Source organism: Panthera leo, chromosome E3, assembly GCF_018350215.1.
Source record: "Panthera leo isolate Ple1 chromosome E3, P.leo_Ple1_pat1.1, whole genome shotgun sequence".
NCBI classification, from domain to species: domain Eukaryota; kingdom Metazoa; phylum Chordata; class Mammalia; order Carnivora; family Felidae; genus Panthera; species Panthera leo.
In genome coordinates, this window is record NC_056694.1 from 24,305,503 (window position 1) to 24,317,641 (window position 12,139).

General features: G+C 37.7%; 1 protein-coding gene across 8 annotated transcripts in view; it reads right to left on the reverse strand.

Moving 5' to 3' along the window:
• The window catches only part of LOC122209881 (phospholipid-transporting ATPase ABCA3-like), a 175,864-nt gene that overhangs the window by 156,303 nt on the left and 7,422 nt on the right, over window positions 1-12,139 (reverse strand). For 6 of the 8 annotated variants that reach the window (XM_042922162.1, XM_042922161.1, XM_042922160.1 and 3 more), the window contains exons 2-6: window positions 8,993-9,115; window positions 8,255-8,323; window positions 7,640-7,904; window positions 2,905-3,032; window positions 963-1,110 (exon numbers count right to left, since the gene is read on the reverse strand). In XM_042922162.1, the coding sequence (XP_042778096.1) occupies window positions 963-1,110; window positions 2,905-3,032; window positions 7,640-7,904; window positions 8,255-8,314 (601 nt within the window). In that variant the 5' untranslated portion in view covers window positions 8,315-8,323; window positions 8,993-9,115. The remainder of the gene's footprint in view (window positions 1-962; window positions 1,111-2,904; window positions 3,033-7,639; window positions 7,905-8,254; window positions 8,324-8,992; window positions 9,116-12,139) is intronic. The other 2 variants (XM_042922164.1, XM_042922159.1) reach the window with 2 other exon arrangements.

Genomic DNA, 12,139 nt, shown 5'->3' on the forward strand with positions numbered 1-12,139 from the left:
ACTATATTAGAAACTGTTTATCAACCCAAAAAAAAAAAAATTAAAAAAAAAAAAAAAAAAAGAAAAAAGGGGCGCCTGGGTGGCGCAGTCGGTTAAGCGTCCGGCTTCAGCCAGGTCACGATCTCGCGGTCCGTGAGTTCGAGCCCCGCGTCAGGCTCTGGGCTGATGGCTCGGAGCCTGGAGCCTGTTTCCGATTCTGTGTCTCCCTCTCTCTCTGCCCCTCCCCCGTTCATGCTCTGTCTCTCTCTGTCCCAAAAATAAATAAAAAACGTTGAAAAAAAAAATTTTAAAAAAAGAAACTGTTTATCAACCCAACAGAGCAGCATACAGTTATAATGGATCAGACCGTGTCAGTACCCAGGAACATGTATGTTAAAGTCATTAAAATCCAAATTTCACAAGTGAACCTACATGAAAAAATAAGGATATACAATGACCAGGAAAAGATAAAAATACATTGTTCCAATATATAAAGTTTTATATAGGTTTTTGGACACTGAAAATTTTAAATAAAGAAATCACCAGTAGAATTTAAGAAACACAACAGATGAACATGGGGGAAGGGAAGGGAAAAAAGATAAAAACAGAGAGGGAGGCAAACTATAAAAGACTCTTAAACGCAGAGAACAAACTGGGTTGCTGGAGGGAAGTAGATGGGGGGATGGGTTAAATGGGTGATGGGCATTAAGGAGGGCACCTTTAGGAATGACCACTGGGTGCCATATGTAAGAGAGGAATCACAAGATTCTACTCCTGAAACCAAGACTACACTGTATGTTAACTAATTTGAATTTAAATTTAAAAAAAAAAGAAGAAATCACCAGCACAGTAAGTTAAAAATTAACAATTTTCATCACAAGGTTAAAGAAATACAGGTATAAACATGTGATGCCTTAAGAACCTTACTTATATGACTTATATGACTAGGATATAAAAATAAGTATGATTAAAGATCTGCTTACCAGGACTCCCCCCATGGGAACTACGTTCACTTCTGGGTCCCAAAGAAGGAAAAGTTGGAAAGAGAACACCTGTTTCCCAGCCTTCTGTTCGGACAAAACTCACATACTTGTTCCTCTGAAAACTACTAAAACGCAGATAATATTTTACCTACAGGGAACAAAAAGAAATGATACCTGTAAACAAAAGATAATTAAGGAAGAATGGGAAACAAAAGGAAGTTAAAGAAAAATCGCATGTGTGTGATTCTGAGGCAGACTGTTGAGCACTAAGTGGATTCCGAACGTTAGGCAGTGGAGCAGACTTGTCATATGGCTATTGTGGGTTTGCAGTAAACAAACACGGTGGCAACTTGCACACCAGTGCCAATGTCTTTTTCCCAAAATAGACAGCTGGCATGCATACTGAAATGAAACACACCAAAAGATGCTGCTAATTTCTCTTCCCATTACATCAGCCAAGTGTTTTGAGAGGAAAATCCCTTCCTCCCCTAAAAGTGATTGTAACATAAGAAAGAATCCCGCATGAGGACAGAGGAGAAATGTGATAAAATATAAATGTGGAATACTGCATAATTTCATTATTAAATGAAAAGGTAATACTAATTCTAGAGAACTAAATAAACCTCAAGGTAGAGCATGCTGGGTCTAAGTAGCTTTACGAGACAGAAAATGGTCCAGCAGTTGCCTAGAGTCAAGGATCAGACCAGAGAAATCAGTAACATCAGGAGGAGCAGGCCGATGTCATAAATGTAGGTAAATATTAATATACTCAGTTGTCAAGCCGAGAGCTTCAGACACTTACTGCACGTTCAAGGACTAAGACATAGAACCTATTCCTCAAGGAGCTCAAATTCTAGTTGAGACAACATATATATTTACTTTACAGCAAATTCAATGATAGTAACATGTAAGGAGCATTTATGGGAGTATGGAGGAGGACAGAGGTAGGTATGGTTAGGAGAGACTGTACAGCAAGTCACAGTAGCAATGTTAAAGGTAAGAGAGTGAGCCAAGTGGCAGGGACAGTGGGGAGATTGTCCAAGGAAAAACAGGTGAAGTTTGAAACTGTACCAAAAACATTCTAACCAGTCTGTATATACACTGATGAGCCTACATCAGCACCAGCTCATACCAAATTAGTAACTTGAGGGTATTTTACATACGTGAAAGGAGTGAAAGAGTGAGGGAAAAGAATGAAAACATACCTCCAACTCTACTTACAACCCAGCGGTTTTCCTTACTTTTTCCTTCCATTGAGAACCAGCAGTTATCTTAAATGCAGAATTATAGCTCCATGCGTACATCTATACTATATTTTGATTATTTCCTTCAACACCAAGGACACCAAGTTCAAAGCACAGTCCTTGTCTCTCCTTCTTGGAGGTTGTTATCAGAATCTTCCTCAGAGTCTGCCTATGTCCTAATTCTGATTCCACTTGGCTAAACCTTGGCACTGTTTTCTAGATTTAGATTCTGGTGAAAAACTATGAGAGTCAAACAAAAGAAAGAGGGACATTTTCATGCTGTGTTCCATGCTGGTGAAGATGCAGCTGCTTTTAACCCCTCAGGTCTTTTGAGCTGGGAAATCTGCATTCACTTCACCATCATGTACAGAGCTGGGAAAGAGCTGTATCAGATACAGTGGGAAAGGTAATATCCTTGGTGGTCAATGTCTCCTATGATTCTGATTTATAAGGAGAAAATCTAGTACATGGTAAATTTAATTCTTTCCCCACCAACATAAAGCTCTGGCTAAATAAATGCACATACACAGAAATTAGTTAGATTTGGATTTAAATCCCTGCTCAACTATGTACAAGCAGTATGATCTTGGGTAAGTTGCAGTCCCCCCACTTAATAAATGAAATAATTATGCCTCTACTTCATTAAACCTCAGAAACTGGAAGCACACTTATGAAGTTTCTACATAAAACCGTCTTACCTTAAGTGGTAGGGGATCATCACTATTTTGGAATTCATGGTCAAAAATAATAGCAACCAACACTTTTTTAGAGTTATTCTCTTGTTTAACATACTCTTCAAAATCTCGTTCTGAAGAAAAGCCTTGAACTGTAGAAAGAAAAATAAATCTAGTGTGTGAGTTGCCCACATACAGGCAAATGTATCTGAGTGCCTTTTCTATCTATAAGATGGAAAAATGCTTTACACGGATGAAAGATTATCAACATATAAATTTTAAAACACTGTTGCTCAGGGGTACCTGGGTGGCTCAGTCGGTTAAGAGTTCAACGTCGGCTTAGGTCATGATCTCATGGTTTGTGAGTTCAAGCCCCGCATCCGGCTCTGTGCTGACAGCTCAGAGCCTGGGGCCTACTTCAGGTTCTGTGTCTCCCTCTTTCTCTCTCCCTCCCATACTTGTGCTGTCTCTCAAAAATAAGTAAATATATATATTTTTAAAGTAAATTTAAAACAGTGTTCAAACATCGGCACAACAAACTAATGGATATTAGGAGTGCATGAAAATCTTTAGGAGTTTTAAAAGTTTGACCACAAGTTTAAAGTATAATTAAAAAAAATAAAGTATAATGAATCATTATAATAAGTACATACTGAAATAAAGCAAGGAAGAGGGATACTTCCAAAGTGTTTTGAAATTTTCATTTTAGAAGGAAATAACAAAATTGATCCATGAAATCTATTCAAAGTCGTGTACGATGAGAATCTCTAATATCTGAATAAAAACTACTTAGAAGTTGAAGAATGAAACAACTTCACAATTTTAATATTGGAGGTGATTATGTGTGATAATCATTATTTTTGGTAGTTTGGAAATGCCAAGTGTGCATACTTTTCTCAAGGTGGGCACAGCTGGAATATAAATTCCAAAGCTGGAAGCAGGATGTCAGGGACTAGAATCAGGTTTGCACCCATGCAAGGTGACCAGGAGCAGGACAAAACAAAATCCTCAGAGAGTTTAAATGATCAAAGCTGGAAAAACAAAGTCCACCAAATTAAACAAAACAAAACAAAACAAAACAAAACATAGGAACACAGCTGGAAATTTCAGAATATTATCCTGAAAGTACACTGTGAACAAGGTGAAGTGCATACAAACAGGTAGTCAGGTACACTTTGGGGCATGTAGCCTCTGCTTCTGCATCTGAACTTAACCACTGTCATCATCTCACCTGTGCATTCTTTACGTCCCAGGGAACCTTCCATCTGCCTTAACCATGGAATGTTGTGGGAATAGCCACAATTCTTTGTAACTGCCTGGCCAAGGTGGTAAGGGACTGAGGAGGGATCCACCAGTTTGTCAGTCTGTTTTCATTAATTTATCTGGGCTTCAAGGAAGGTGTTACCTGCTCAAGCAGGGGTATGTGAAAAGATTAAGAGAGATAAAGGGAGATAGTGAGAGATTTTTTTAAATGTTTATTTTATTTTTGAGAGAGAGAGAGAGAGAGAGAGAGAACGGGGGAGGGAGAGAGAGAGAGGCAGACACAGAATCCAAAGCAGGCTGCAGGCTCCAAGCTGTCAGGACAGAGCCCCACACTGGGCTCGAAATCACAAACCCCAAGATCAAGACCTGAGCCTCAGGAGTTAACTTACTGAGCCACCCATGTGCGCTGAAAGTGAGAGATTTATGAGTGCTTAATGAGGCTAAAACATGTGTTTGTGTGGATTTCTCAAAAATAGAACTGGAGGGAAATTTATTTATTATTTATTTTCATTTATTATCTGGGGTGGCTTTATTTTTTCCCCAGCTTTATTGAAGTACATGACACATAAAAGTTGTGTATTTAAGCTGTAAAACATGATAATGTGATATATGTATACACTGTGAAATGACTGTAACAATCAAGCTAATTAATATCTCCACCACGACACAGTTACCACTTACTTTATTTTAAAAATTTTCTGCCCAGAGTGATTTAGGTGTTACTGACAAAATAAAATTGTATATATGTAGGTTGTATAATGGGATTTTAAGGTATAACATTATGTTTTAATATATGCATAGACTGTGAATTGATTACCAAAATCAGGTTAATTAACTCATCTATCACCTTTTGTAGTCACCATCCTCTTTTATGAGAAGAACACTGCAAGATCTACTTCCGGAATAAATTTTATATACACTATATAGTGTTATTGACTATAGTCACCATGTACATTAGATTTCCAGGACTTATTCATCTTTATAACTGAAAGTTCATACACCCTGACCAAAATCTCCCCATTTTCCCCACCCACCCCCAACTCCAGAAACCACGACTCTACTCTCTGTTTCTGTGAGCTCAGTATTTTTAGATAACACATATAAGTGAGATTATAAAGTATTTGTCTTTCTGTGTCTGGCTTTTTTCACTTAGCATAATGTTCTCCAAACATAATACATACTGTTACAAGACAGGATCTCCTTCTTTTTTGTGATGGAATAATCACGTTTTCCTTATGCACTGATCTGCTGATGGACACTATGGTTGCTTCTATACCTTGGTTGACTGTAAATAATGCTGCAATGAATAATTATGGACTTACAAACCTTGGAAAAGGGAAATGCATAGGGTGAGTGCCATATTCACCCTGGTACTTTACCTGAACGCATTGGCAGAAAATTGTAGACTTACTGAGCTGAAGAAAAGAGATGAGAGCTCAGGCTGCCAAAATGGCTGGAACTTGAGAGGTAAACTTGCAAAGAGAGGAGAAGAGCATAGAAGTGAAAATCAGCTTGTAAATTCCTCTGAAGTCAGCAGCCAACTCCTGAACTGAGAATGTATAGGCTAAGACTCTTTGAAACCAAGGAGATAACAGCAGGTGGCAGGCTAAAATGCTGAGCAGGGATTTCATCAGGTACACAGTGCTGATGAAATAGAGAATATTAGCGTTCAAGCCCCACTAAGGTCGAGGAGCCTTCATAAATACTCCAGGCTTCCAGCTGACACCCTAGAAGAGCCATGCCCTAGAACACAGGGTATGCTGCAAGAGTAAAGACAAAACTGAAACAGAGCCGCCCTTATGAAGCCTAAAACCAGACTTTGATGGAATCAAGTCACTCTGTCAGTACTCTAACAACCAACCAGAAGAAAAGTTAACCCTCAGGAGCCTCTGATGTTTATCCACAACACCTGTCATTTTATAAAAATATACAAAATATGCTATAAAACAGAACTCGATGACTTAAAGAGAAATAAATATATACAAGTAATCTAGATACCACAATTTTCCAGTTAAGGACTTTAAAAGTAACTATGGTTAATATAGTTAAAAAAGAGAGAACACTTCTCTGGTTACCTGAAATCTATTAAAAACAGGACAAGCGGAAATTCCAGAACAGAGAAATATTTTTAGAAACAATTCAACAGAGAGATCACATGAGCTAATAGTTTCAAGACATATAAGCATAAAGAAATTTGAACATTGTATATAATGTTAAAGTAGATGTTTTATATCTATATATTTATATATAAAACACCTATTTCATACTAACAACACCTAGCTGGAAATGTAATACCTCTGTCAATAACTGACAGAATAAGCAGACAAAAACCAGTAAGAATACATATTTGAAAAGCATTATGATTAACTAACTTGACAACTTCGCCTGGGTAGCATTTATAAAACACTACAAGCAAAACCCACAAAACACATGGTCTTTACAAATGTACATGGTACATTTTTCAAAATACACCATAAAGTGGGCATAAACAATTCTCAAAATTTCAAAGAACTGAAATCAAATATATTCCGATTCAAGGAAATTAAAATAGAAATGGAAAAAAAAATGAGAAAGAGAACAACAAATTCCAAATGTTTTTAAGTAAAGTAATACATTTCTAAGAATCCCATGCATCAAAGATGAAATCAGAATGGAAATCAGGCAATATTCTGGGTAACCCAAAGTAGCTTCTAAGAGACTACGTTTATTGGGATATTTGTATTATATACTTCAAAGCTTATTGGGGATTTTGCATTCTTCTGCTTCACTGATGTTTTAAATAAGATATGTTTTGAGATGGCATCTGGTCTCAAGTTCCCTCAAATCCCTTGAGAGTCAAAAAAAGGCTGAAAAAATATACTAGTGAATAAATGTATGTATGTAAAAGGAAGGGGCACTAGAGGTATGCTCACCAAACTTTTGACAGTGTTTCTTTCTGGGGGAAAAGGAGAGAAATTGAGTTGAGAAGGCGGGGTAAGCTTACTGTGGGGCTTTTAAGATAATTCTATGTAGTTTAAGTCTTCTCTAAAGCATCTATATATGACTTGCACCTTTTTATATGAACAATGTTTGAAATAACTGACCACAGAGCACACATCCAGAATGAGGGCTCATGCTTATGCTGTGCCTGTGTGTACCTTTGGTGCACATCATATACCTCCAGGGTTATACTTACCCAGGTTTAAGAAGCACAACCAGAAACCAGGACGACTTAGTATCAAAGAATTGGATAATAATCCAAAATAATATAAATTGATCATCTAATTTTTAAATATTACTATGTTTTGGGTTCTAGGAGAAAATATTTTTTTATGAATTTAACTCTCAAGTTTAACAAAGTCTGTAATATTATATCTAGGAGGGTACTCTCTGGTTATGAGGATATATCCTATAATGCTTTAGCTGGGAGAACAATGCCTGGCTAAAAGATTACATATGTGTCTTTACTGAAACCCAGTTTAATAATACATTTTTTCAAAAAACTTTAATTTCTAACCTGTGAAATTATAGTGTAAATCCCTCTTCACGTGGTCAACAATACTCTTCACCACAACACTTTTGGAAGGCACAAAAGCCAGTTCCCATGGACCAGGAAAAATCATGGGCATTCCAAGAAATGCAGGTAACTTATCAATAGGCTGAAGAGAGTAATTGAAAGGCCCATACTTCTTTATAGTCAAAATCTTGCGTGTTAACAGAAGCGTACCAGCAAATAGTAACGTCAGGGTGAATTCCACAAATAACGCCACCAATCGCCGCCTCTAGGAGATGGAAAAAAAAAAGATTATGTTAATTGTCTTGTAAGTCCATTACCTCTGCAAATGCCTAATTCTTTTTTATTAAAAGACACTTCTTAAAAGAAGATATATAGATGGCAAAGAAGAACTCTATAGTAGCAATAGTTTCCTGGACTATCTGTTTTCTCTATTCTCCATGTCATTCTGCTATTATTTCACTCTGTGAGGACCCTTCACATTTGGAAGAGATACCCCCAGCTGTAGGACTGAGAAAAATTTAACAGTATAAATTGAAATGTAGTGATCAGGCTGTAAGAATTTTCACACTGTGGTCTCTTAGCTGTTGCAAAACTCCTATAGATAGCTCAACTTACCTTTAAAATAAAATTCTTCCACAGAAGAGCCATAAATTGGTAAACCCATGAGAAATCCATTCTTCAATTCTAAGGAGGGAGTAAAGATTTTTACTTAGATTTGAATTGTTTAATGTTTTAATCAAACTCAAAGGAGGACAATAAGAAACAATAAGCACTTGAAATATTAGAGAAGCTGTTTATCCTTAAATCCCTACTCAGTATCTACCAGGTTTCTAATATGTATAAAACTTCAAGCACAAAACAAAGATCAGTATGTTATTGATGCAAGCTTCCAGGTAAATTTGACCAGTACCTTTCCCAATTATTATTAAGAAACAATACAAGAGAAAATAAATAATCACCATCAGCAAAAAGACAAAATGGTACGTGAAAATCACATCATAGCTATAAGCCCAAAATGCCACTCAACAAGTAGCAAGACTGAAAGTACTTCCATTAACAACATTGCTAATAGGAGAAGATTCATTTTTATATTTAATGAATATTTGCTGAACATCTATTACGTGACATATTAAGTCACTTAGGTGTATAATGGGAAACATAACAAAGGTTTTTATTTGTTATTTTATTAACAGGTTATTAATAACCCAGGATCTGAAATCAGACTATCTAGGTTGGTTCTCAGCTCTACCACTATCTGTGTGATCTTGAACACTTGACTTAAATTCTTGGAGTTACCAGAGAGAGAGCTACAATTCAGGGCCAGAAAGGGGAGACATTATTTTAGGACCTCACCTTATAAATAAGGATGAATGTGAAAGAAACTGGCCAGGGTCTGTGCAGGGACTGCACAATTTCAAATAATTTTAATCCTTGATACCAGATGAAGGTATCCTATATTGCAAATGCCTGTGGTACCTAGAACAAAAAAAAAAAAAATAAATCCTCTCTGAAGAAAACTAATATTATCCTGGAGACTCAGCTATTTCTCCAAACAATTTTTCTGAATATAACATCTGGCACTCCTGACATCTGGGGTGGAATTATCAGGAGCAAAATTTAAAATAAGTATGCTTACCATTTTCAAGGCAAAAAACATAGAAGGTTTAGAAATTCCACAAAAGGGCATTAGATTAGGATCTCAAAGGATGGAGGAAGCAGTGGTCCTAGACCTAAGCATAAAGCTAACCTATAAAACTAGTAGAAAACATATAGAAGAATATCTTTGTGGCCTTGTGGATACAGAGATTTATTAAAGTAAATGAAAAAAAACTACAAGCCATAAAAAAGATCTTCATCAAAATCTAAAATTTTTGCTCCTCAAAGAATACCATCATGAAAATAGGAAAGAAAGCGATAAAAGGGGAAAATATTTCTAAAAAATTTATCTGACAAAAGACATATATAAGCATTGCTATAAGCCAATAATAAAAATATAAGAACCCAAATTTTTAAAGTGGGAAATACACTCAAAAAGACATTTAAGCTAGAACAAACAATGCTAAAATTTGTATGGAACCACAAAAGACCCTGGATACCCAAAGTAATGTTGAAAAAACTGAAGGCATCATAATTCTGGATGTTAGCCTGTTTACAAGGCTGTAATCATCAAGGCAATATGGTATTGGCACAAAAACAGACACATAGACCAATGGAATAGAATACAGAACCCAGAAATGGGCCCACAAACGTGTGACCAACTAATCTTTGACAAAGCAGGATAAAGCATCCGATGGACAAAAGACAGTCTCTTTAGCAAATGGTGCCAGAGAACTAGACAGCAACATGCAGAAGAATGAAACTGGACCACTTTCTTACACCATACACAAAAATAAATTCAAAATAGATGAAAGACCTAAATGTGAGACAGGAAACCATCAAAATCCTATAAGAGAAAAGAAGCAGCAACCTCTTTGACCAGCCGCAGCAATTTCTTACTTGACAGGTCTCTGGAGGCAAGGGAAATAAAAGTAAAATTGAACTGTTGGGACCTCATCAAGATAAAAAGCTGCACAGTGAAGGAAAAAAATCAACGAAACTAAAAGACAACCTTCAAAATGAGAGCAGATATTTGCAAAAGAAGATATATTGGATAAAATATCAAAAATCTAGGGGCGCCTGGGTGGCTCAGTCGGTTAAGCGTCCGACTTCGGCTCAGGTCATGATCTCACGGTCTGTGAGTTCAAGCCCCGCGTCGGGCTCTGTGCTAACAGCTCAGAGCCTGGAGCCTGCTTTGGATTCTGTGTCTCCCTCTCTCTCTGACCCTCCCCTGTTCATTCTCTGTCTCTCTGTCTCCAAAATAAACATTAAAAAATTAAAAAAAAAATCTATAAACATCAAACTCAACATACAAAAAAAATTCAGTGAAGAAATGGGCAGAAGGCATGAATAAACACTTTTCCAAAGACATCCAGATGGCTAACAGACACATGAAAAGACGCTCAACATCACTCATCATTGGAGAAATACAAATGAGATACCACCTTATACTTGTTAGAATGGCTAAATTTAACAACTTGGGAAAACAACAGATGTTGGCCAGGATGTGGAGAAAGGGGAACCCTCTTACACTGTTGATGGCAATGCAAACTGTGCAGCACTCTGGAAAACAGCATGGAGGTTCCTCAAAAAATTAAAAAAGAACTACCCAATGACCCAACAATTGCAGTAGTACGTATTTACCAAAAGATACAAAAATTCTGATTTGAAGGGCACAGGCACCCCAATGTTTATAGCAATGCTATCAACAATAGCTAAATTATGGAAAGAGCCCAAATGTCCATTAACTGATGAATGGATAAAGAAAATGTGGCATGTGTATACACACACACAGTATGGAATATTAGTTGGCAATTAAAAAGAATGAAATCTTGCCATTTTCAACAACGTGGATGGACCTACTTTGCTAAGCAAATTAAGTCAGTCAGAGATAGAAAAATTATATGATATCACTCATATGTGGAATTTAAGAAACAAAACATGTAAACATCAGGAAGGGGAGGAAAAATAAAATAAAAGCAGAAAGGAAGGCAAACCATAAGAGACTCTTAAATAGGACAAACTTAGGGCTGCTAGATGGGAGGTTGGTGGGGCAATGGGCCAAATGGGTAATGGGCATTAAGGAGGGCACTCGGACAAACAGTAGGTATCATATGTAAGTGATAAATCACTAGGTTCTACTCCTGAAAACAATAGTATACTGTATGCTAACTTGAAATAATTTTTTTAAAAAGAATAAAGCTGCTATAAAGATCTAATTAATGAATAAGAGGTACGGTTTCCGGAGGAAGATGGCAGGGTAGGAGGACGATGGACTCACCGTGTCCTGCTGACCACTTAGATTCCACCCACATCTGCCTAAATAACCCAGAAAACCGCTAGAAGACTGGCAGAACGGACTCTCTGGAGCCAAGTGTAGACGAGAGGCCCAAAGAAGAGGGTAGGAAGGGCGGAGAGGTGATGCACGCTACATGCACTGGCGGGAGGGAGCTGGGGCGGTGGAGGGGCAGCCCGCCCAGCAAGGCAGAGCCCCTCAGTCTGGCTTGAAAAAGCAGAGGGGGGGCGCCTGGGTGGCGCAGTCGGTTAAGCGTCGGACTTCAGCCAGGTCACGATCTCGCGGTCCGTGAGTTCGAGCCCCGCGTCAGGCTCTGGGCTGATGGCTCAGAGCCTGGAGCCTGATTCCGATTCTGTGTCTCCCTCTCTCTCTGCCCCTCCCCCGTTCATGCTCTGTCTCTCTCTGTCCCAAAAATAAATAAAAAACGTTGAAAAAAAAATTAAAAAAAAAAAAAAAAAAAAAGAAAAAGCAGAGGGGCCGGAGTGTGTTCTGACAGCCAGCGGAACTTAACATCTGGAATAAGTCAACAGCTCTGCTCCGAGAGCGGGAGGGCTAGAGGACAAAGGGAGGGAAAGTTGTTGAGCCTCGGAGGACAGAGCTCAGCTTGG